Here is a 26926-nt window from a genome sequence, read left to right as displayed (position 1 = left end):
TCCTGACCATCACCCCCTCCCCCTCCGAATCGCCTTATTGTGATTTGCGGGTTGGACGCCCTTGTAAATAGGATTACGGAAGTAAGATATCCTACATACGTGTAGCGAATTTTGATACAGATGCGACAAACTGTTTTATCAATAATATGTACGTGCATCTATTCATTCATTCATCAGTTATTTAGTTCGTTAGTATTTTTTTTATTTTTTTATTAGTTGCTTCAATGCCCCTTTCATATTTTGTGTTCTATTCAAATTTTAATATTTATGCTATGATATAGGAAACGCCCTATAGAAATGTTGTCTCGCTCCAAAATTCTTGAAATTTAACTGATGCATATTATTCATGATGTAAAAATAAAATTACTGAAAATTCTTGACATACTAACAGCACGCCCAGAGAGTGTGTGCTATGCTATGCCGAACGAAAGATCGTATCTCTGTGGAACGAAATGAACACAGCGCCAACTGTAGGCAGGCTCCGAAACAATGTTTACATGTCACTCGTATGTATTGGTGTGTGTGTCGGCTGCTTGGGCGACCATGGTAACGCTCTATTGTTATAGCAGTACACGTAAACTGCATGGGATGCGGCTAGGCTCTATGCGAATGTACGATCCCATGAATTTACATACGATGCACGAAACTCAATTCAACGTGAATTTAAACCGGTCAAACTACGAGTAAAATAGGAATATCATACTTCATGGGCAATATATAAACCGAGGAAACAAGAAGGAAAATAACCAAAATGACGGAGGTACTTTCAGAACTGGTTTCAGATGCCAAACGACACAAGTTTTCAACGATTCCCAAACTCTCCGATGATGGTAAGTCGCGATATTTCGCGCGGGGAGTTGTTGGGCAGGTGGATCTCTGTCAGTCGCTGTGTGTATATATATATGTGACTGTGACTGTGAGTGTGACTGAGGAAAACCGGTCAGGGATTTTAATGTGATGCTCGATGATGGGATGTTTTTCTTGAGAAAATTGAAATAAAATCACCTTTTTACCAAGTGGTTTATTGCTATTGATGATGATAAATATTAGAACTGAGGAAAACCGGTCAGGGATTTTAATGTGATGCTCGATGATGGGATGTTTTTCTTGAGAAAATTGAAATAAAATCACCTTTTTACCAAGTGGTTTATTGCTATTGATGATGATAAATATTAGAATAAGGCCCTGCTGAGTGAAAGTGATGATGAAGTGAAAATTGAGGCTTGTGAATGTTGTGTCACAGTGTCTGTGAAACAAAGTGAAATGAAAGTCTGAAAGCAAACTTCTGACTTATAATCTGTCATTCTGTGTATGATGGGGGCCCATGGCCATGTCTGCACACCTAATAATTTAACCTAAGATTAAAGCTAAATTTCTTTTTGTTCCACAGAAAATTTCATTTAATAATGTTCCTAATATTCTTGAATACTAGTATAAATGTGCCAAAAATCTCAATTCTGGGAGAAATTATGATTTTATTAAAAAAAACCTCAGCCATTTCTTTTAAGATTGAACAAAACAAAAATGGTGGCCCATGTCTGTGCACCCATTCACTTTACACATAATTCAGGGATTGTGATGTGAAAGGCAGCATTTTGAGTCTGTCACATGAAATGCCAGAAATTCAATATATTTCCACCATCTTGAATCAGCTTTTTAAAGTCATTCTGCATATTGTGTAAATTTTGTGGTCATAGCGTAATTCTGAGTGTCGCCCCACTCACTGGCACTGAATTGATGATTTAAACCAGTTCATGGCATGGGTAATATCAATTAGACCTAATGTTAGTCTCACATTTTTTTGACTTAGATCTAGACCAAATTGTAAAGTCACCTGTATTCCACTCATTTGATGTCATTGTCCATGTTTTCTCTTCCCTTGTGTTCTTGTCCTACTGAGTATTGTCATAGAAGTAGAAGTACTGTACATGTTCACCGTAGATATAATAGGCTGATTTAGACACTATAACCATGTAATATTAGTATGCTGGCATGGCACTGAAGTTAGCTAAACCAGGATAGTGCTTAATTCAGGATGGTATCATCAAACCAGGATAGAATTTTCTTTACCTGACCTGATTTGATAATCTGGTGAAATCAAATGAGTTTTTTTTAAAATCTTTCTTGCAGATATTGTGAGTGTGTGGGAAAATGTTGCCAACTTTGTGGAGCGGCACATGGCCCAGCAAAAGGTGAGAATTTTTGTTCAGATTCATCTGTATATAAACAATTGATATAATTGAGTAAGCCTAGTTCATACTACAAATGAATTCAGTAGTCTTATTGTGGAGCATTGTAGCCCAGTGGATTGATATCCTGACTTTGAAACAAAGGGCAGGGGCTTCGAATCCCATGCAGCCATGTCATAATTTTCATTAATGCTGCCAGGATAAAGCCATGGTAACAATGTCCAAGTCTTATTGTTAAATCTGCATGTGTTCTTAAAAGCATCCTGATTTCTAAAATAAAAATCTCAAATTAATTTTCTATTAGGCGTAGTACATTATGTTTGCTGAGGTAAAGAGCTTTACCTCAAACTAAGAACAAACTTTTAAAGTCTAAATGAATTGACATAATGTATATTTTAACTGAATTGATACATGTATGTTAAACAGATAAATTCAAGTAAACTATGTCTTTGTTGAAGATAGAAAAAATGTGCTTTGGATGGAATACATGTAGGTGGTACATGTAGCCTATAGATGAAATTTGTGTCAGTTTTTACTTGTCTTTACCTTTTTTTCCACACTTCATTTTATTACAGGGAGTTCAAATCCATGCTCTTGGGACATTCACCTTTACCCAGAAGAAGATTGATATTGGAAATAATAAATTTATCCTCATCCAGAGGCCTGTCTTTGTACTCTCAGAGAAGTTTGCGCAGACACATGGACTCAGTTACACTAAACATTTCACCTCAGGTATAAAGTTCTGTCTTTTTGATAGTCATATATTGCAACTTGTTGAACATGCTACATCCATACATTACTGTACCCAAAGGTTTTAGGAGATATTTTCCATTTTAGATCTTCAGTTTAGGATGGTGATGATGGTGAAAAAGAATGCTTTTTTTATTTTGGCTGGAGGTATAATAGCTGGAGCAATGCATGCTTATTTCAGTAATTTTCAAAAATCTGATTAGGCCTACATGTTACGGAATACGGACTTGTGTAAACTTTCTGAAATTTCGAAATGTTGTCCAAAACTTGACATGGAAATGATACCACTTGAGGCTAACATTTCAGAAAAAAGGAGTTACATGTCAATAAAGATTCAATGAAACAAAATACAATCTCTGAAAAAATATAATTTTCATCAATATTACTTTATGAAAAAAAAAGATCAATGGAATTGGAAGAGCAGTGAGGAAATTGCTTTATTGGTTGTCAAAGTACACTTCGGTGTCTTTAAAAAAAAAAAAAAAATCTGTTGATGTATAATTTCTTGAATTAATGATTCTGAATGTGAATTCAAGTACAGATTGAAAATATGTTTGAAACAATTTGTTTCTACTATGTATTATAATTATATTTGTAATTAAGATGTATGATATGTAATACCCTTGTTTTGCAAGATGAAAACAAATAAAAATAATTTTGTTTCATGTTCCTCGCCATGTTTAGGTCAAGTCCCCATCGTTCAACTCAACTTTGCAACACTTTCCAACGAGAGCCCCTTTGATCGCGACACTGTAGAGGGATGTGTTCGCGAAGTTCTTCAGGCGCTTTCTCGTTGCGTCCAGTCTAAGAAGAATGTAGAATTCACCTTTACCGGCATCGGGCGTCTGACAATCCGTGATAGCAAAGTCAAGATGAAGTTTTATAAGGATTTCCTCAATATGATGGATGGTTCTGGCCGTCTAGTTGAAGCTCTCAGAAATGTAAGTGACAGATAATTAATAACTAAATTTTAAAGCTTAGTTTATAGTTTTAGTAAATCCCCCAAATTTATATATTTATGCATGCCATCAGTTTATTTCTTGATTATGATGCGCATACCCTCAAAAAGCTACAAGGAGTAATAGGAAATAAAATTCATATCATATACACAGCAATTGGCAAGAAGTAACTATGAAAATGTTGCTCTGAGCGCATGTTACTACAACAAAACCAGAATGCTGCTGATGAGGACCAGTATTTTCCAATTATCAATTGTATATTATGAATCCAAACCTTCAACAAGCATCGTCCTCATTAGAAAGTCCATTGTCAAATGAAATACAGAAATTGAAGGTCATTTTCCCTCAACCGTATCGATTGTTGTCAAGAGAGCAATGGGGGTATAATGATAATCAATGGCAGAATCATAATTGATGAATTGATGCGGTTGCCATGGCAGCTGGAGCAGAAGGCCTGAATTAATAAACTGTTGGCATTGAGATATTTCATTGCCATTTACTAATATGACTTCCAAAACAATGGCATTTCTATTTTCATTGCAATCTACAAATTAGTCTCAAGGTTAATACAGTATTGTTGGTACATGTATACATCCAGGAATTATCAATACTGTCCATGGCATTTATGTGTTATAACATTGCTAGGGTATTAAAACCTTGTACACATGTATTTGTTTCTGGAATAATGTAAACATTTTTGGGTCAGTTTAGAAAAACCTAGACTTTTCAATTACATGTGTGTCTGAAAAGGATTGTCTACAGGAATGAGGAGACAGTTTTAGGCAGTATGAGGTTGCAATTGTTGCCATTTCGAAAATTCATCTTTTTCTAAGCAATCTTCAAATTCTTATACATGTATTGAAAAAAAATTGAGGTATGATATGTATATGAACATGGATTAGCAGAATATGTTTGGAGCAATTATTATAATTTTTTTTTTTTTGGGGGGGTGGCAATACTGGCATGTTTCTGTTCCTCAATTATTACTTGTGTAGTAAGGCTTAGATTAAGGATGTTTCACATAAACATGTTAAATAAATTTGTTTTCTTTTTCGTTTTTTTGTTCCAGCGGCCTGATACAGCAGACTCTGTGTTATCGAGGGCCAGTGTTTTCAGACCAGCCACAGGTGGTACAGTTGTTCTACCAAAGTAAGTTTAATGTTTAATCAATTTAAGTTTACATTGATTAATGATGGTAACTTTTCTTACATGGATGGTCACAGACGTACATGTAAAGTTAGGATTAAATGTAGAATTTATTATATCTTTTTATGGAGCGTAAAAATATGAAAAATTATGCCCGCTACTATAGATATTTATATAAAAAAAATTCTTTTTAAATTATTCTATTTATTAATCTACATTTCTTTAATGATTCATCATTAGTATATTTGGGGGAAGGGCTGCAATTTTTTAAATGAAAAATATTTTCCCCCAAAATTTGTATTATAAACATGCAGAAAATTTGAATACACTGTTTTGTCTTCCCAAAATATATTTTCCATCCCCAAAAGACTTCATGTACAATTCTCATGAGGCTAGCATCCATGAGATCCCTGCTGAAAGACATGCCTTGTGATTTTTAAAGGTTTAATTTATTTATTTATTTTTTTTGGGGGGGGGCTACTTTTCAGGAATTTTTGTCTAACTACAACATTTTATAAGCTTTACAGTGCAATGAATAGGGATTTTCTACGGCTCCTTATTCCAGTTTCCAGGGCTATTTTGAGCATTTCGGGGGTGAAATCGCCCCTAGTCCCTGTGTATCTTTTCCCCCGGATCTCTTGAATAACCTTGTGTGCTTCTCTTCATACCAGAATCACTCAGGGTGCAGGCAAGGATGGATTCAGTTTTGAGAACGAGGATAAAGAGCGTCAGATGCCCGCCATCGAAGAGGTCAGAGAGGTTGACGAACGTGGAGAGTCGCGCCTTGGTGATGCCCCGGAACAGGAAGATGAGGGGCTTGGTAGAGAAATAGAAGATGGTAAGATTATGGCAATAATTCCTTGATTCCTTGACTGCCTGAACAGGGTAGCTGTGTTAATACTGGGGTACTATTTTGCAGTGTTTAGAAACATATTTTTGTGAAGCCCTACAGATATCTTCCATGTTAAAATACTGGAAACCTATCAAGCTAGTAGTGATCATTTTGGCCACCATATGGTGCAGAGAATGATAATCAAGCTTATAGTAGAGGATCTAGAATCGCTATACAATATGTACAGAATATACTTTTAAAAGCTTGACATTTTTGAAGTGGTAATTCAACTTTGAGTAAATTCTTCAAAGTTTTCTTTAAGTATCAGCTATTTCAAATTAAGATCAGCATTTACAGATTTCTGTTCAATTGAATGGGGTCAAAATTCTTATTTAGATATTTTAAAAGTTGTCCAATTTAAGTGATAAATCTCTATAAAAGTAATATTTAAATATTGGTTTTACAATGCATGCAGCCATTCCTTCTAGACCTGTACTGTCTCTGCTTTTATCTTTTTTTTCTTGAAATGTGTCATAGTTTACTATGAACTGATCCATGAGAATGACTTTAAACAAATGTTCACTCATAAGTCATTTATTTATTCTTTTTATCCGTAGAAGCTCCCAAGAAACCGGCCACACCGGTGCGGCCCTCATCCCGGCAACTAATCCCCACGGCCAAGGCAACCAGCTTAAGCCTCCTAGATGACCTTGCCCCGTCCCCACCCCCTCAACCCAGAGGCCTGAAAGGCACCCCGTCACCCCCTCCAGGCAAGCCCCCATCCCCCAAGGGGGAACTCCCTCCTCCACGCTCCCCTGCAGAGATCCGAGAATCCCTCGCAAATGAAGCCGAGGCGATGGAGAGGTCCAGATCCGCCTCTTGCTCGCATGCCCATGAGAAAGCAGGACAGGAACTGTGCTATCTCTGCCACCAGAGGGCGGTGCGCAATGTACCTGTATCGTTCGAGGCTGAGAGGAAGAGGAAGGAACAGGAGCAAGATCGGTTGTTGCAACAGTTTCAGCATTTGAAAGACACAGAATCTATTCTCAGAGATCAGGTAAGAATCTGTGATAGATGTAATCAAAACCCAAATCAGAAGTTGCACTGTGCCTTTGGAGCACAAAGAATGTGAAGTTGCTTTCTCAGTAGTCGGCTATTAATAAATTATAAGCGGCGTACTTTGAAATTATGTGTACCTCAAATTAAATGAATTAAAAATAGATGTACTTTATATTTGAAGCATATCAGATAGAATAAAAAAATCACATCTAACAAGCTCATTGAGGTCGGAAGTGTCCAATTGACAAGCAAAAATCATACAAAAGTGAGATGCATATTATGAACCAACTAAGCAGATATTATAGAGTGCATAAGCAATAATATGAGAATGAAGCTTAATTTTAATACATGTTTCATTCTTATGATTTTCAAGTCATGTTATATAGAAATGATGTCACCAGACAAAGGATGTGTCCCCATGATAATGATATTATTACTCCCAGTTGAAAAGCAAAGATTGAGTGGTCTAGTAATGGCAGCTATAAGTATAATCAGTTCAACAACTTTTCCAGTCAAATCAATCTTTTGAACCTGGAAGCTAATGGTATAATGCTCCTCAGGGAGTGAAGAAAGTGCATGCATCTTGTGCTGGCAGGCCAGAATCTGATAACCGAGGTAGCAGTAGACTTCCATCACAACAGCTTAGATATTCTTGTAGCAATGTTCCTCAGGGAGTGGAAAAGATGTGTGGACATGCCACAGCTGATGACAACATGATCTAGAGGACATCAATCAATCGCGATGTGAAGGCAGAGTAATATTATCATCTTTTTTTTATTCTTTAGGCTCAGAATATGTCTAATAAGCATCATTCCCAGAAGATAGCAGCCTTTAATCTTGGTGTTAGTGAGGCAATTAAGAACAAGCAGAAGGAAAGATCCACCGAATTTCATGTAAGTTGTGCCTCTTATGTCAATATTGGTATGTACTTAGTTTATGAACATGTGCCTAGAAAGACAGCTTTGATGAATTGTTATGATTATGTGAAGCATGATTAAAGGCTAAACAAAGCGCAAAAACATCATTGTCCACACCTAAAATACGATATATATGTGCTTAGAAACAGTAGTGGCTCATCAATATTTTAACTATTTAATCTTTATTATGAGGCATCAAAAATATGACAGCTGCCACAAAATTTGTTAAATCATGTCCAGTCCGGAAACATCTGTGATCAATCAGAGACTTTAAGAAGTTACTTGAACTTCAAAATGATTGTCTAAAGCTACTCGTCACACTGCATGATATGAATCACAACTTGTGACATCACAATGAAATGGCTGTGATGTCATGGGTTTATCAATGCCAGTTTGGATTTTCTTTTCGAGTTGACAGAGGTGACACTCAGGCTTAACTTAGACCATGGTCTAACTCTGTGCTAAAATTATGGAAAGCCAAAAGTGTCAAAATTTTAAGTAAGTTGTATGTTTCTTATGTTTACTGTGCTCTTTCCTGATTCATCGATGGTGAAGACAATCATCTTTTTATACTTCCTAGATGATTATGAATAATTTGAGAGCCAAATGAGCTGAAATCTCTACTGTTAGTGATTGAAGTAACAATTGGCTATCCATACTTGAACCACAATTTCAAACCTGAGTTTAAGTTAAACCCACCTACAGAATACGGGCCTATGAGTATAAAATCATTGAAATCCTTCTCCTTTCTCATCAATGCATCACTTGTGTTATCTTCATTATTATTCATTTTTTTTACTTGGATCTAAATTAATCTATCATCTCCCTTCCTCTGTGTGTACCCTACAGAGATCGTACGTATTCCAAAACCGTGCCCGGACTCCGCCACGCTTCCTGAAGCAGGAGGAGTATGCTGCTCATCTTGGATCTCAGGTAGAAGCTAAAGCCACTGACAGGGTCAAACGCAAGCAAGACACAGACTTCCTGGAGAGGCTAGAACAAGTGCAACTGGCAGAAGAGTAAGTGAACAGTTTCTCATTCCAGATATTCCCTCGCCAGTTACAGGGGACTCCGAATCTTGACTGTAGGCTCTTTTGTAAATTTGAAGTGTTCCAAAGTCATCAGGATGCTGCAGTTCATGCAAATGAGAAAGTATTTTAGGTGAATTCATTTAAATAAATCATCTCAAATCACAGCACTGTCTTGCATGGATGTAGCTCCCTTTGACAAAATCACATTCAGTTTCACTTTACGATCTTTTCCAAAGTATGCTCAAAATCTACTGCATGAAAATTTGAATAGATCATTGTTTCAAAACCTCACTTCCAAAACCATTGTTTGTGAACTGGGGCCATATACAGCTCTAGATCAGTCAAGAATGGTGAACAAATGGACCTTAATTCATATTTTTTTTAAATATTCATGCTTAATCTTAACAGGCTTTCAGCACAGAGGGAGAGATACCTCAGAGATAAGATGGAACAAACCGATATGTACAAGAGGGCACTCTCAGCTCAGGTATGTAATCGACCTCATGCATAACTTTCACCTTCATCTCTTCACTGTGTCATTGTATCTCATGGAATTTTGCTGTTATTCACCACAATGACATCCCTTTTCTTCTAATGTAAAGTCTAATTTGCTGTAATTTACTTTTTCATCTGTATATTTCATCAGGGCTCCGTTTCATAAAAGACTTGTTACGATAATAATTTTACAATTTCTGCAACAAGTTTACAATTAGCCAAGAAAATGATTGCTTTCATTAGCTTTATGTATTCCTGTTATTGCAATTTTGTCATTGTAACAGGTTTTATGAAATGGGTTCCTGAATTTTTTTGGTGAAAGACCTATTTTTTTTTCAATATGATGTTTTATGCACCTCCCCCCCCCTATCAACCATACTAACTTCTTTCTTGGGTTTTGTGGTATTTCCTTCTCCTGTCAATATAAACCAATATCAATCTCTTTGTGTTATAACTCTGGCATCTTATAATCATCAATCCCATCAACTTTTTTTTTCCTCTTCTGGTTAGAATGTTATGTTTCGCTGTAGGATACATCCTTTTCTTTTCTATCATACATGTATCTATTTTGATATCTCCAGCTGATTAAAATCTTTATTTTTTTTATGTTACTCTAAAATATTGTAAAGCAGACTTCTTTTAACTCTTTCTTTAATATGACTGCACAAAGTTATTTGTTAATCTCATGTCTGTTCTATTTCCTATTTCCCCCTTTTCTCTGTTTCTCCTCTTTCTTTTCTCATTGCACCCATCAAAAACTAATTCATATCTTGCTGAATTGTTTATAATTGTGTGTCGTCCCACTCCTCCAAAACAAATGAAAATTAAAAATCACTCTCATTCCATAAAACACAATATTACAATTCGATTGGTCAATTCTGATCTATATACCCTTCAATCTTTAACCAACTTATGTCAAATATTATGACTAATCCATCCCATAACATTAATAAAATTATTTTGGACACATGCACTCAAACCCATTTGGGGCACTTGATGTTTTCAATATTCCTTCCATTTATGGAATCCATATCAACAATAAACTATCCAACACTGGAAAAATGCAAAAAATGGTTACGTGAATATATCAGATCAAGATCAAACGTGCCTTGGAAATGCTAGAGGAAGCGAACTACACCCTTGTGGTAGAAGCGGACCGGGAGGGATGTCTCAGCCCCCGGGAGGAGGCCTGCTGCGAGGGGTACGGGGAAGGGGTTCATTCTAAGGAAGAGGGCATTCCTCCGAGGGTGTGCTGCAGCGCAGACCCACGCCTTCAGACGGGCAAGATGAGCCCTCTGACACTGCCGACGCCCAAGACTATCCGGCCGTTCTCCAAGACGGAGCCCCTGCGGCTGAAGATGCCCAACCATCGCATGGTAGAATCTTTAAAAATTACCCACTAATATATAACATTGCACTGCTAATATTTCTTCTGATTGCATGCTTCTCATATCCTTCAGTTTCATATGCAACCATGTAACACTTTCAATTGTGTGGCTGTATTGTATGATTAGTTCTAGTATGTACATTAACTGTTCCATATTTTCTTCAAATTATCCGCCAAGCAAAGTAATAGATGACCCTAAATTTCATTGCTAAACATCATTAACCAATATGATTATAAATTTTGCCTAATTTCTGTTCACGATTTTAATGAATATCCAAATCATTTGAATCTTTTTTATTTAATAGATTTTGTAGGAAATATCCTTGCTTAATAAGAATTCAGTATGAAGGACCTCATTGTACATCTTTAAAATCTTGTAACAAATCAAAATTGTACTATTAGGGTTAAAGTGCTGGCAAAATATTTGACGGTAGTATTCAAATTCAACTCCTAAATCAATGAATTTTTGTCCACCTTTATCATGAAATACCAGGTTTCATCTTCAATAAAGATATGATTACTATTTCTATAAAAACCCTTTTTTTTCTCTCCCTCTCTCTCTAGGTGCGTTTCAAGCCTCTACCATTGCCCGGTGCGGTACCCGACTCCAAGGAGCCTATCTTTGGCAAGTTTGATGCCACCAACGAGCAGCTTGCCGAACGGAGGCGGCGAGCCATTGAGGTCTTTCAGGAGCAGATCTCGGCGGTAGAGAACAGGCGAAAGACCAACCTGTCTAACCATGTCAAGACCCAGAATGAAGAGACAGACATGCTGGAGAAGACTCGTAGAGAGTAAGTTACGGGCCTGTTTTCTGAACTTGGTTTTCATGTCTAAAGTTGTGGCTTAGCTATGGATAGCCAGCTGTATCTTAAATCTCAAACAGTAGAGATTCAATTTGATTGCACATTTGGTGCTCAATCTATTTGTAACTTTGTAGGACAGGTACTAATTATTAGAATAGTTTTCATCACTATTAAAGCTGAGAAAAGGGACACAGTAAATATAAGAAGCGTAAAAACGTTAACAAAATGTTGACATTTTTGGCTTCTTATTATATTAGCATTGACTTGGACCTTTCGCAATTCCCAATCAAGATATGCTTTTAATGAGTTGTCCCATGCATACATTTATGAAGGCTTTTCATTCATTTTGACTTTTGGAGAAAAAAGATCTGAAGTTTTACCATTCAAATCTCTTGTGGAGATTGAATTTTCCTGTTGTTTAAGAATAGTTTTCCTGTGCAGTCTGCAGGAAATGCAATTTCTTTTCCTATTTTTGAGCAAAATCAGCCCTATTTTTTAAAAATCTTTCAGGTTGGAAGGCTGAGTATGTTTCTGTTAACTAGATTTTCCCTGCCACTGAATCATATTTGATACATTTTTTTTTTCTTTTGTGTAGATTGATTGCTGACCGTGCGGCTCGCTTTGAGCAGGCATTCCAGACGAGGAAATCCCTGGAGGATACGTGGAAGGAGGCATCGGCCCTCAAGAAAAGTCGGGAGGAGGAGCAGATGCTCAAACTCCAGAGCCCCGGCATCCTTCTCCACGAGCAGTGCGACCAGTACCACCGATGTGAGCAGTGCCTGCGAACGCTGAAGAACTGCGGCGAATCCAACATATGGAGCGAATCCAGATACATCCCCGGCTCTCGTCTAATTATGTAGTAATATTTGGTAGATTCCATAACAAAATTATTGAAATGGTCCTCTTTATTGCTGTGTAATGATACTCATTCCATTAAAAAAAACAAAGCACATCTAAATGATTTGATTTTTAAGCACACACACACACAATGTAAAAATCATAGTGAATTGATCTGATAATGGGATAATCAGGAAATGATAATTGATTATACAGTAATATGAATAATGTTAAAATTTATAATTTGAAAATGATAAAATAATTCTTTAGTGATATGAATATAAAAGGTAAAAGGTAAAGTTTTGTCACAGATTTTTATTTAAAAAAAGAGGGAAAGTTGGATGTGGCACATTTCGGGATCATGCACACCATATTCTGTATGGACATTTGTTGTGATTTCACAATAAGTTAAGTGTTTATATTCTCTTAATTTTGAATTGGACATATTACATTGAAATAGAAGTGCTATATAAATATGAATAAATTGTTAAATTGTACAAATGTAGAGCTGGAACTCTGTCATCCCTTATTGAGTGTGAGATATATACTTCTATGCAAGTAGTTATGAATTAGGAATACAAATATTTAGATTTGAATATCAACATGCCTTGATCTGTTTCTATGGTCAGTCTTTTTTCTTGTACCTTGAATGGTACTTTTCAAAATGCTGGTGTTGAATTTTGCTTGATGCCTGGATAGAGATGGCAGTTCTATGCAAAATAACTTCCAAGTGTCTTAAAAAAACTGAAATGGTTAATATTGTTGGACTATGCATATGTGGATAGAAAGCCAATACTTTTGCAGAACAAATAAAATGTGAACAAAGAGTGTGTGCCATCATTAAACAAATTAAAGTGGTTATAATCAGGTTATTTTGAGATGAAACATTGAAATGAAATATTTGTGAGTTATTATGTGATATTATATGAAATTATGCAGTAATGAATGAATTATTCATAGTAATGTGTATTTAAAAGTATGCTTTTTGTAAATTTGATTATGAAACAGAAAGAGTGGTCATCTTTGCTATTAAATCATGCATTCAGATTGGTAATTGAACAGTTATTTATGAAAAATGAGGCAAAGTATTTTCTTCACCTTGTAGATTTTTTGTAAGAAGAGGCTTCTTTTATCTGGTCAGTATAGTGTGAGAAAATATATTTCTGAAGAAGTGAATATAACTGACATGTTCCTTGAATACAAAGAGATACAATCAATATTTGCAATCAATTGTAACTAATAGTACATGGTTCTCCATAGCCTTAAATTTAGATTTGATCATGCAACAATTGCATTAATTTTATAACAGGGTCACTGTGGGTGTTGTGAGAAATATTTGTGATCAATTTTACATTTCTGATGCCAATTTACAATTGATATTATTAGTTGTAACCAGATTAAATTGTTTTTTACTACTTGATTGAAGAAGCAGACTAGCAATCAAGTGCAACATTTGCAATTAATTACCAGACTGATGATTGATATTGATCCCAAATTGACTTGCAATCGATTGCAAGTATCTTGCAACGCTCCAGTGGACTTGATAGGACATTGATGTAAAAAATACTACTGTCTATTTTGTATGTTCAGGGGCCCGTTGCAGAAAGAGTTGCGTTTAAACGCAAGTCAAAAAATCAATCGCAAGTCCCAAATGCGCGCTGTTGATTGGTTGAAAATCAAGTTGCGCTTGATTTTTAGAGTTGCAATTGATTGCAACTCTTTCTGCAACAGGCCCCTGGGGCACAGTAAACTTTGAGTTGTGAAGATCAAGTGCACATGCTATTATTCAAGTCATATGGAGGATACTATTTTGGAACTTTGCTATTACTTGTTGAATCCGTTAAACAATGGCTCCAGAAATTTCTTAACTTCTGTATAGTACTAGAAATGGGGCGTGTATTCAATGGGTTGAATATATAGCTCTTTGCAGAATCTTTGCAAAGTTATGTTAAAGTTTTTATCAGAAGTTTCAACTATTTCCAGGAAGTCTTTAACATTACATTCTATTGTCCATGGTGGACTAATGAATAATTAACAAATAAGAATAAAATTAGAGGAGCTGAGGTATTTGTCTTACAGCTTTGGACCAGGAGTGGCTTGGTGGTTGGGTACTAGTGGTACAGGAGATCACTGATTCAAATCTCACCGATTCAAACATTCTATCTGATTTGGTTCTTACATGATCTCGTATTACTGGGTGCCTAAATGTATTTACATATTAATCTTTGGAAAAAATTTCACTAGATAAAATGACCTATTTTTCGAACAATTAAAGTTTGGTGTCTTTTAATCCGTCAGCCTTACTTGGTATGAACTTGTACACTTAGGAATATTTTGTTGATTGAAAATGATCAACATTTCACTTTGCAATATATGTTACATATATTTAGGTTGTATATGAATCCATTTAAAGAAAGGTTTGTACCCTGTGGCTCAAGTATTTGTAAAAGTGTTTCTCCAGGGCAGCATGATTGGTCAACGAACAAAGCATCCTGAAACTGCACTCTCCTCATATTGTTCCGGGAGTGGTATTTGAAGGGCTTTTTGCCTTTCTTGCATCCGGAAAAGCTCATCTAGTTATTAGCATTCATATGTTATGTTCAGGATGGTGGGTCATTAATAACGTCACAGATAAGCCTTTACATCATTTGGAAAAATGCCAAATGTAATCGCCCTACACCTACTCGTAACGTTTTTCATGTGGAGCAATATTAATCACCTATGTTACAAAACTGAAAGGGATTTAGTGATAGAATCTGGGCATAGTACTTATGCCTTTTTGGCATTGAATATAGGTTCCCAGGCAGGTTGGAAATGATTTATTAAACTTTTGTAATGTACTCATCATGTATTATTCATACTAATGATTAGAAGATTGTGATCATGACGGTGAGAAACAATGTTATCCAGTAAAATTGTGGGCTCGGATTGTCAACACAAAGGTACATTTATTTTCGAGAATGTGAAAAAGTGACTCAAATTCTAAATTGGTATACGGTAATTTAGATGTTGTGTATAATGTTGCTGCATTTGAAAAAGTATTTTTCCGTCCATTTCAGTATATTCAATATAATAAGTTAAAAAGAAGGAGATATAGCATTCATTGATTTCCATTGTATCTGTGCATTAAACAGATGATATTTGATTCCAATTTATTTTTCTTTCTTTTGGTTGCACTTTTTCCTATTTAACAACTCACTAGACTACACGTGTGCAGAAAATTCCACATATATATTCTATTGTTTTTGCATTCCAGTGTTATTTTTACTGTGCTTTTACTATTACTTCAAATGACAGGTTTATGCAAAATATGGAGTATTCAGAATTTGACCCCCAAAATGTATGCATTTATGCATAATATGTATTTTTAATTGGGAAAGTAAACATACATTCTGATTATTTCTATTCTTGAGTAATATTTTATGAGGAAGCGAGCTATGATAACAACACAAAAGATCAAATTTATATCTGCATTTTAGTTGCAATGATATTATTTTCTTGTAAATATATTTCTTTACTTATGTTTATCACTGTTAATATTTATGTCGCAATTAAATGCCTATGGACTTGTGTCACTATAATTGTTTCAATTTCCACTCTATCTTCTGTAAACAAATGGATCTTGACAAAAAAAGTTTTGTATTGGAGAGAGGGAGAGACAGAGACACAGATAGATGGGGAGGCAGAGAGAGGGATAGAGAGCAGGGAGGGAGAGGGAGATGGGGCGGGGGAGAGGGGTGCATGGGGAGGGATCGAGTAGGAGACAAAGGTGGTATAGAGGAGGGGGGGGGGTTGAAGGTTTAGGAGAGAGATGAGGAGAGAGAGGGGGAGGGAGTGGGAGATAAATAGAGGGGTAGCTAGCTAAGGCTGAGGAGAGAGAGAGAGAGAAAGGAGAAGAAAAACCTGCACAACTCCAATGGGCATTGAACTCTTCTACACCTATTTCATTCGCCAATGATCATGCATAGCCATACTCTGTTGAATTGCACTTGGTGCACTCACTTTTAGGGATGAGAGTTACTTGTCACCCGAGAGGAGTGATTTAACAGCCTGATGGCCTCTCCTAAGTGGTACGCCACTCAGGCCCACTATTTCTTTAAAAAAAAAGGTTGAAGCTAGAGTGCACCTATTGGAGCTACCCCTATCCTTGCCACTAAAGCTAGCCCATGTTTACACATTTTCTAGTGTCTTAAAATAAAAGAAAATCCTCTAAGGGCGGGCCTGGTCAACCCCCCCCCCCCTTCCTTCCTGGATCCGCCACCGATCGACCCCCTCCCCGACCTGCATCTCGCAGGCTCCGCATCGGGCTCTGCACATATACAAGGAAGATTTTGAACACCAATAAAAAATTGTCTAGTTGCAAAGACTATCATAGTGTGAGTAAAAGGCCACATCTAGCCACACCCGTGCGCTCAAAACATATTGGAAGGAGATAATACGTTGTAGCATGTAATGCGTATTGCTACACACAAATCCGACGTACAAAGTGTATGGGCTGTTAACTACACAAAGGGCGTATACTAGGTTTTGACAAAAGGTCAAATTAACCGCTTTTGAGCCGAGGATTGCATCCTTATCGTAAGTATAAACGAGAAAATAGAACGATAATATATCGAAGATACCATTGAATTGATCATTCCGAGGGAATAGGAGATATTTTGAGGTATTTTCGTGCAGAATTTGAGTGATAACTGAAAAATGTTAGAATGTTGTTGTTGTTTAGTCCGACATGTTGAAAAGTGTGTGGTATGCACTGGAATTTCAATTCAAGATCAAGTATGGTGTTGAAATCTGTTGTTGGTGTTGTGACAACACCAGCCACAACACCGTGTTTGAAATCAGGCTGATGTTGGGATAACCCAGGGAGCTGTTGATTTGAATAAATAGAGAAAAATCAAACTGGCATAAGAAACTTTAGCTTAACTGTATACAAATTTCCACATGTTCAGTGAGGAATTCATCGTTGTTTCGCATGACATTGTCAGTGAGCAGAGCCAGAGAAATAGAATATTTTATATTTCATAATATTATAATACAAAAGAAATAGTGAGAGGATGATGTCATCATCAGTCTCCTCATTTGCATACCAACCAGGAATTGTGAAAAGCGAAACTTTAATTTGTAATAACTTTCTTCTTTACATCTGATTTTGATGACATTGTTAGTGTTGTTAATGTTATGCTTTTTGGATTTTTCTCCTTTTTATTAAGATACTAGGGTAAACTTTTTGTTTGGGATGGACCCATCCTTTAAGCCCTACCCATCAAGGCATAGTTAAAGGACAAGTTCACCCCAACAAAAAGTTTATTTTAATAAAAAGAGAAAAATTCAACTAGCATAACACTGAAAATTTCATCAAAAGAAATACTAAATAGTGAGTGACATCATCGCCTCTCACATTTGCATATCACTAAACTGTGTATATAACTATTTCGTGAAAAATATTGCGAAACTTTAAAAGGTTGTAACTTTCTTATTTTACATCCGATTTTGATGAAATTTTCAGCATTATGTTTGTTTGATTTTTCTTTATTGATTCTGATTAACATTTTCTGGGGTGGATTTGGCCTTTAAGAAAACTATGGCTCGGGGCACTATATCTGGCTTGTGACATGATGTCGGGATTCATGGCTTTTTTTGCCAATTTTGTGACTTTGGAACTAGTTTGGTCACATGATAGGGTTTAACCCTATCTAGGCCGGGGGGGGCCTCGGAGGCCCCCCTCAACAAATTGCGCGATATTTTCGCTGTGCAAAATTTTTTGACCGCGCCGCTCGCTGACTTTTTACTTTCAAGTCTTGCGCAAATGTTGAGACCAATTTTGCGTCTCCCGGGTACGTGGTTTCGAAATTACGCAACATTATGTATGTGCATGTCAGACCAAAAATTGCTCAAAAACGTGGTTTTGTGTACAAAGTCAATGCAAATTGTGTTTTCTACCAAAATTCATAAATGTATGATTATTTTCAGTTTTGCTGGTGTAAATGTATTTACTTTATGCTTTTTTTTTATCAAAGAACAAATTTGATTGAAAAAACAGTGAAAAACAAAAGGTAAAAAACATAGAATACATAAGAAATTGCAAAAAACAATATTTGATATTGCAATTTTTCATGTACACTTGCTAAGAACACCACAAAGAGTTTCTATACCAAAAATTAGTACATTTGGAGCTTTATTTAGGGAGTTAGAGGGAAAAGTATGATTTCCTATACTAATTACTCATAAATTAGCATAATCACTTAATAGCAATTCGCATGAAAAAAATTACTATACAATTTTGTAGATTATGTCACAGGCAACACGCGTGCCAATTTTCGGCGCGATCGCGCAGTCGACGGCCGAGATCTCAGGAGGGGGGGGCCTGGGAGGCCCCCCCCCCGGCTGTACATGTATGAACTCCCAAAATACCCCGGCCTAGATAGGGTTAAACCAATCACCTGACTAGGAGATTATTATTATGACAGGTATATATATAGGTGGTGCATCTGTAAAAAGTAATTGCCACGTGCGGTAACAGAGATGCACACAATGATGATGATTATTTTTTTCTTTAGTTTTAGTGATTAACTTCTTTGGGTGAAATTACCGGTGCTTATTGTTTATGAACTCCCAATATGGTAGGACCTCATATAAAGATGTATGAAATCTGGAATTTGGCATCAAAACATGTAAACAGATATTGACAAAGTTTTATGGAATACATTTAGGACCAATAATACAAGAAGTCTACTATCACCGGATCACAATGACAAATGTGCATAAACCGGTTGATGGAAATCTCCAAATTTCCCAAGATGTCCATGTTTTTTTTGGAGAATGAGCCAATACCTGCAGAAATTCCAGTTTGATTTAGAACTGACACAAAAAATCTATTTCTCTGTGCTTCCCAAAGAATTTACTTTTTGTTATTCATTTATAAATATATATTTTTTTTGTCTTTCTGCAGACCAAGAGATGAATCCTCAGCATATCCATCAGAACATGGGCTACTTGCCCCTGCTAGCTGAGGAAGGCTTGAAAGTAGTCAACAGCTACCAGGGCAGTGTCCACCTCCCTCCGGATGACTATCACCAGCCGCAGACCTCGGCCCAGCAGCATTACATGCCCCATTACCAGGCGAGTAATTGAATATTGATATGGTCACTCCATCAAAACAGACTCGTATCTGACTGATGGTGTGCTGTTTTGGTTTTCTGAATCAGTCCATGGGGGCCTGAGATATTACCTCATGAATTCATACATAATTAGCCTCATTGAAGTCAATGTTTTACTTTCAAATACAAATGTCATATTAGGTTTTTTTTATTTGTTAAATTGTGTGTTCCTTAAGTCTAAGATTATGTATATATTTTATTATGTTTTGCAGTATTTTTCGACCTTGTCATGTTATATTTATCATTCTTATGTTGTGAAACGGAAATCAATAAAATCAAATCAAATGTATTATTGGCCTGGTTTCTAACTTTTACTTGGGGCCCCACGGACTGATTTCCACCATATTTGGATTGTGGGGGTTTTTCATCATGCTCTACCAAAATATGGTATAAAAAACGCTGATTTAGAACTGACACACAAAAAATCAATTTCTCTGTGCTTCCCATTCATCTCTTGGTCTGCAGAAAGACAAAAAAACCCACTGATATGCTCTACCAAAATATGGTGTAAAAAACGCTGATTTAGAACTGACACACAAAAAATCAATTTCTCTGTGCTTCCCATTCCTCTCTTGGTCTGCAGAAAGACAAAAAAACACTGATATGCTCTACCAAAATATGGTATAAAAAACGCTGAAATGCAAAAAGAGAAAATTGATGATGTCACACTTTGGTACTCTAGGGTTGGCTGTCTATTTCTCTGTTGTGGCTTTTGCATTAAGGATAAAATCTTGAGTCTTAGAAAATCTGACGATCCTACAGCATTTGTGAGACCTGTGTCAACCAGGATCAGTACCAATATTTCATAACCTTGATGAAGAATTGGAATACATACTTTTCTATATTGTTATAATTGATAAACTTGTAGACTTGAAAGGTCTTTACAGGTAGGCTTGAAGTTGCACTTTCATAAATATATTCAGATTCTTAATTTATTCAGAAGTCTTGATAAATGTTGATATACTTGATACAATTTTTCTTTTTAAAATAGGTATTTGCCAATTGTGTTGAATTTACAAAGTAGATGATGTATGATACATAAAAAGCACTAAACAAGTGATTTATAATTTGGACTATAAAGGAGTTTAAAAACTTTGAATGTTAACAAATAGAATTAATTGTATATTAGATTTATTTCTCAAGAATCTTGCACCTCCCACATATTTTCATTAAACCTTCAACTTCTGATGCATTATGTATTTCATTATTTAATCTTATTTACAGTTTGCATGATGTATAATTTCCATGCTTGTTTTTTCCTATTTGATGATTGTTCAGGTCCCCGGAGATGGGTATCCTCACCACCACCACCATCCCCATGATCGGATGCAAGGCATGTACATAGGACCTCCAGGAGTTGGAGGACCAGGAGGAGGAGCAGGCAGCAGTACCAGTGCTGCAGACGACATCAACCTACATAGCTTTGATGATAACAGGGGAGGGCTGGTGACATTCAACCAACCGCAGTACCTCCCAAAGACTACCGCCCCTCTGCCAGCTGAGCCTAAACCTAAGGAAAGGTCCAAGAAAAGCAAAGGTGGGCAGCCTAAGAAGAGGGCTCGGAACCCAGCAGCCTGGAAGAGGAACACCAACAAGAGGTTGCGCAATTCAGGGCAACCGTATATCAATTCGAATGGATGCGTCATGCCAGCTCGGAAGATGAAGGAATCGTGTAAGAACTGCAGGCAGCGATGTCCTGAGAGGATCAGCGAGGAGCAGAGGCAGGAGATCTTTGATGATTATTGGCATAGTAACAAGGACTGGACCTACAGACGAATGTACATCATCGAACATGCTTTGCCTCAGCCTATTCAGAGGAGACGATCAAAGAGGGATCTGGATCAGAAAGCCCGCAGAATCAGCTTCCATTACCATTTGACTTGCGATGGCATCATGGAGAAGGTTTGCAAGAGATTCTTTCTCAACACCCTTGCTGTTGGAGAGAAGTTTGTCATCATATCACTGCATAAAAAGACAGTTGATGGGAAAGTGATACCTGATAGACGAGGTAGGCATCCAGCTGCGAACCAAATTCCCTACGACATGAAGCAAGAGGCAAGGAGGCATATCCAGCTGAATATCTTGAATAGACCGCAGGAACAGGTCAGCCTTCCCAAGATGTATGACTCGTATGTTCAGGAGTGCGAGATGCACCAGAGAACAACGGTTAAGAAGCACTTCTATCGTAAGCTCATGAATGAAGAGCTTAGGATATCCCAGCAGAGATTAGAGGGACCAGATGAAGTGCGTAATGAAGAGCGCCCTCTGGACTACACTCCTACGCCACAGGTCAGTGCTCTTGAGTGCCTCATCAAAGAGCTCTGGCAGAAAGAACAAGAACGTATCCGCAATACCAAACCAAAATGCAGCCTGAAAGATAAGTTGAAAGAGTACCATGCCTTGAGATTTGGGGGAAAGGAGTATGTGAACTTCAAAGGGCAAGTTAGGCCATCAAGGAAGATGAAAGAGCCTTGTGAGAATTGCCAGAAAGCTTGCACAGAGCATATCACAGAAGAGCAAAGACAAAGCCTATTTAACAACTTCTGGGATCCTAATAAAGACTGGACAGAAAAGAAGAAGTATGTGCTCAGCTGTACAGAATCAAGGCCTGTCATCAAATCTAGGATAAGACTTAAGAGGGCTAGGGCTGCCACAAGGTTCGGCAGGCCTCACAGATTCACTTATTTCTTTGAGGTGGATGGTAAGAAAGTACCCGTTTGTCGGAAGTATTTTGTCAACACCCTTGGCCTTAGCCATAATTTCATAGCTTCTTGCATTGCAAAGCAGGATGAAAATGGTGATTTTGATCCAGCCAAGAGGAAGAAGTCTGGAACTCTTGCCAAGTTACCCCCTGCTGCAGCCCAAGAGATCAGACAGCACATCATCTACAACTGCTGGGCAGATCCAAATAAGGGTAGAGAGTATCAGACCCATTCTTCAACCAGAGGATGGTCATGGAACGTCTCCAAGATGTATGCCGCTTATCGTCAGTGTTGTTGGATGCAAGGCACAAAGCCTGCAAGCACTTACATGTACAGGAGGGTGTTCTGCGAGGAAATGAAAATTTTTGAGGAATGTAAGATGTTGACAGCAAGCACTCCGAGTTCATCCACCAGGCTTGCTGGGAAGAAACAGGCAGAGAGTAAGTCTGTGAAGGCAGCCTCCGGTTCTTCAAAGCAAGCAACCGCTCAGGAATCATCTGCCACTACTTCTGCTGATGGTCCAGAGGGTGACATTCTGGATAATCAAGATGAAATGTCTATGGAACCTACAGATGCAGAAAATGATAAAGACTATCAACCGTCAAGTGAAGAAGAATATGATGAAGATGATGATGATGATGATGAAGATTACACACCTCCAAAAAGGAAGGCTCAGGTTTCTGCTGGTCCTCAGTGCTCTGTGCCCATAGTGCCTCCCGAACAGATGCCAGGAACATATGATGGGGAAGAGGACTGTGCAGAGGAGGAGAAGGATGAACAGCTTGAAGATTTTCCTTCAACATCTGGGCAGGTTGGTCATACCAAAACAAGGTATCGTCCTAGTGACACAGCGGACATGCGTTGTGCTGGTCAGACCTATGTCAATGACAAAGGCAACATCATCCCAGCCCGAAAGATCAAGGAACCCTGCACAAACTGTCGCAAACAATGCCTGGAACGTGTGCCACAGGAGATGCGGGAAAAGATCTTCAACATGTTCTGGAGCAAGGAAATGCCCTGGGAGAAGAAGCGTCAATACATGGAGGACTGCATCGAAGAGACCGCCGTCAAGAAGCGAACACTCCCAGCTTCTCAGATGAAGCTGACTCGCAAGGTGCACATGAAATACACACTCAAGTTGGGAGACTGGCAGGAGAATGTGTGCAAACTTTTCTTCCTGAACACGCTTGGAATCAGCCAGAAATTTGCCATTGTATCCCTGAGAAAGCAGAAAGAACGGCTTCTACAGGATGTTGAGATTCCTCCTTTTGACCCACCCGATCCAGTCTCTCTTCCTGATCCAGCCCCTCTTGCTCCAGTGCCAAGTGAATCAACTCCTGCACCTACAGATAATGCAGATAGTAGTTTTAGAGATGTACTTTCCCATCTGCTTCTAATCCCTACATCGAATATGTCTTAATCATAAATTCTTCTGTCAGATGTGTTCAGAGAATGACTCTGCTATGTCATGTGACAGATTATTCAGGGGAGACAAAAAAAAAATCCATAGCTAATGTTATGAAATATCATGTCAACAGTCAATCGTCAAATTCCTAAAACCGATGATTCATGGGGAGATCAGAAAATTTCTAGACAAAAACATGTAATTACAGTCTGATTACTCTGTTTTACAGGGCTCCACACTAACCCTTTTTTCTACTGGTCCAACCAGTTCATGTTGAACTGGTAGATAGACAGTGTTTCCATTTTTTTACTGGTCCGAACCTAAAATATACTGGTCCCCCAAAACATTAAAAAGATTTGATTTTAATTTGCTGTCTTGATTTTATTGCCCCCCCCCAAAAAAAAAAAAAAATATGCAACAAACAGTACACTCACAATATATATTTCACAAGCGCCATTACTCAGTTTTGGAGAGTCATTCTTTAAGATAACAGAGTCATTTTTCAATTCACAAAAGAGGAGAAAATATCATTACCAGTAAATCTGGCTATTTCTAAAAAAAAGTTACTGGCCCGACAGCAATTTTTACTGGTCTGGGACAGTCAGACCAGTGCCAGTGTCGTGCTCTGCTCTATATTACAATGGTGAAGGTTCTAAAGCCATGGAAGCTGGATTTTTTTATTTTTGTGAAATGGCATCTGGTTGCATGTGACTAAAAATAGCTGGATTTTCATCAAATTTTATGTTTCTTGTATTTACTGCTGAAAATAAAACCAACTTGATGTTAGGGTAAACTACTATATCTTTCATCTTTTGGAGGGAATGAATTAGTATCAAAGTTTATATTATATCCAAGTCTCCAACTTTGGCAACAGATTTTTTTCAATCAGTTGATTTTTCTTTTTGAAGGAATATCATCTAATTTAGTTAATATCTGGAGCTTGGGAGAGAATGGCCCGAATTCTAAAGTTCATTTTTACTTAGACCCTGGTCTACCTGTATGGCTTGTGTGTGTGTTCGCTGGGTACTTACCCCATGCACCATTAGGGAAGAAGACTATTTTAGCTGTTGACAGACATAAATCATTTGATAAATTGAAGTTATGAAAATCACAAAACCAATTTTCTAGTGATATCAATTTTTTTCCATTTCTATGGCATTACCAGTTCATAAGCCTGAGCGATTGAACTTGGGCTGAGTTTTACAATTGATCACACAAACATGTGACCAATAGATCGGGCCAAGATGGGGAGGGGGAATGATTTATTTCAATTTTAAGAACACATGTAAATATCTGTTAGGTAGCAATGTATAAAGGAATAGTTCCTGTCGCGAGTCGTCGCTGATTGTGCCAAATTTTAACATTATTCTTGCCCTTTATTCATTTGAATTGATGAAAAACTGCAATTATTTTGAAGCCTTCTTGACATTTTTATTTCTATTTTCTAACCATCTCAAAATTGTGTCATGCATTATGAACATGCGATACTGTGTGTAACAGAACTGAGTATATTTACCTTATTCAAAAACAAAATCTTACATTATATTGATTTGAAATTCATTTTCTATGAAGGGACATTTTTTGAATTTTCCTACCTTTCTCTGTTTCTATATGAATTTGTTTTATGTTGAAATATATGCTCAGTATACCATGATAGTTTACTTTTCTGTTGCAATATTAATGAGCATGTCTAGAGGTATGAATGTGCTTTCTTTCTACACATTTTGCACTTTTGTATGATATTCTTGATTCATTCACTGTTAATCTACCAGCATTTATTATTCAGTGTACATTTTAGTCATAATGTAAATTTGCTTTGAGAACATGTTAAGAGTAATCCAACATTGTCTTTACACTGACTACCATCATGGAAACATAAAAAAAACTTTGGCAGTTAAACTTCTCCAAAGTTCAAAATCTTGTTTCCTGTATAGAGGTATAGAGGCTGGGAGGTCGTCCTAGAATAGACATATTTGAAGATCAGGGACAGAATTTTTAGAGAGTATATTTATCCTATGATAAGCCAGTTATGTCATAATTTGTTCATCTAAGAGGCGTGCTGGAGCATCATACTCCTGAGGTTTATGTAGGCCTGTGTTTGAATCATTGATTTAACACAAGAAAAGAGAGCTGTATTGGTCTTTCCATAGTTCAAAACAAAGTTCCCAAAACTAAAGAAATTCAGAGGCATTTTCTGGAATTGTCAAATATTTTTCTTTTGTCTACGCACTTCCTGAAGTAAAATCAATAATGCAAGTGAAAAGCGTGAACTGTTTTTGTTTACCTACAAAATGCGGCTTGAAACTTGTTTCATGGAAACATTATTTCTTACACTATTACATTACATTATCATCATTATTATGATTACATTATTTTGTAAATTTTAATTTTTGGATATTCCGGAATTTCTTGGAGTATCTTTATTTCCTGACAATTACCTGGCAAAGCCTATGTTTTTATTACCAGGAGCCCGGGAAATTACCTGGAATGTGGTAATCCTGGTTTATTTGCCTTTTAAGATTATGATTAATGTTGCAAGTAATGACACAATTTGTCATCAATAAGACCAAACTACGAGGTGCGAGATCAGTATAATATTTTATGTAAATCGTCATACAATCAATCAACTTGCCTATCTCTTAGTACGAATAATGGTGCAAATGATTTCAAGATAAGGAATAGTGGCATCGCTTGATTCAAATACTCTGGTTCGAATTTTCAAACAAGAACAAACTCTATCAAGAGAGGACTGATTTAAATAATGAGTTGTTCAAGGTAGTATTTTTCTTTTAATATTTTTTTATTTAGGAAAAGAGGTCTGTTTCCTATCATTGTAATGATCACACATTTCTTTCAAGTAATGGGCGGCAATATGGACCAAGACCAATCAAATATTATTTCGAACCAAGGAAAAAAAGGAAAAGAAAGAGAAAAGGACGAAATATAACATCATACTTAGATATGTCATAATCGTTGAAAAAATTGATCCTCATTATTAAAAGAATAACATTTCCTCTCTCCCTACTCAAGTTTGCCCCACAAAATATTTGGCTCGTAACGCAAGCATTTTACATTTAATACAGCCTTGAGAGAGCATGACCTACATTTTCATGAAGACAATCATAATGTCAGAAATTATTATATTTATTGTTATATGTTTTATCTTGCCATAATGTAAATATGAATCATATTATTTGCTTCTGTTCTGAATTTTTGTATCTCTCTCTCTGTATATCTAGTATGCTATAGCGGTTTCT

General features: G+C 36.9%; 2 protein-coding genes across 2 annotated transcripts; both read left to right on the top strand.

Annotated features, from left to right (window-relative positions):
- Positions 1-518: 518 nt before the first annotated feature.
- On the top strand, positions 519-12552 carry LOC121413642 (coiled-coil domain-containing protein 81-like). The gene is made up of 12 exons (XM_041606551.1): positions 519-830; positions 2131-2192; positions 2765-2921; positions 3624-3880; positions 4968-5047; positions 5716-5882; positions 6494-6933; positions 7721-7828; positions 8702-8871; positions 9292-9370; positions 11330-11556; positions 12164-12552. The coding sequence occupies exons 1-12, from the start codon at positions 752-754 to the stop codon at positions 12426-12428; spliced, it is 2091 nt and encodes a 696-aa protein (XP_041462485.1). The 5' UTR covers positions 519-751; the 3' UTR covers positions 12429-12552.
- A 4225-nt stretch (positions 12553-16777) lies between these two features.
- LOC121413640 lies at positions 16778-23830 on the top strand. The gene is made up of 3 exons (XM_041606550.1): positions 16778-16983; positions 19355-19524; positions 20841-23830. The coding sequence occupies exons 2-3, from the start codon at positions 19363-19365 to the stop codon at positions 23682-23684; spliced, it is 3006 nt and encodes a 1001-aa protein (XP_041462484.1). The 5' UTR covers positions 16778-16983; positions 19355-19362; the 3' UTR covers positions 23685-23830.
- Positions 23831-26926: the final 3096 nt, after the last annotated feature.

The sequence above is a fragment of the Lytechinus variegatus genome, chromosome 4 (genome assembly GCF_018143015.1).
Source record: "Lytechinus variegatus isolate NC3 chromosome 4, Lvar_3.0, whole genome shotgun sequence".
NCBI classification, from domain to species: Eukaryota; Metazoa; Echinodermata; class Echinoidea; order Temnopleuroida; family Toxopneustidae; genus Lytechinus; species Lytechinus variegatus.
Note: the sequence above shows the minus strand (reverse complement) of the source record. Positions and strands in the feature narration are given on the sequence as shown.

Excerpts from the sequence above, each read along its gene's own strand:
- LOC121413642 (XM_041606551.1), top strand. The coding sequence starts at position 752 with ATGACGGAGGTACTTTCAGAACTGGTTTCAGATGCCAAACGACACAAG. Across the intron at positions 5,883-6,493 it reads TGGTAGAGAAATAGAAGATG|AAGCTCCCAAGAAACCGGCC; the intron begins GTAAGATTATGG and ends TTTTATCCGTAG. Across the intron at positions 7,829-8,701 it reads AAAGATCCACCGAATTTCAT|AGATCGTACGTATTCCAAAA; the intron begins GTAAGTTGTGCC and ends TGTACCCTACAG.
- LOC121413640 (XM_041606550.1), top strand. The coding sequence starts at position 19,363 with ATGAATCCTCAGCATATCCATCAGAACATGGGCTACTTGCCCCTGCTA. Across the intron at positions 19,525-20,840 it reads ATTACATGCCCCATTACCAG|GTCCCCGGAGATGGGTATCC; the intron begins GCGAGTAATTGA and ends ATGATTGTTCAG.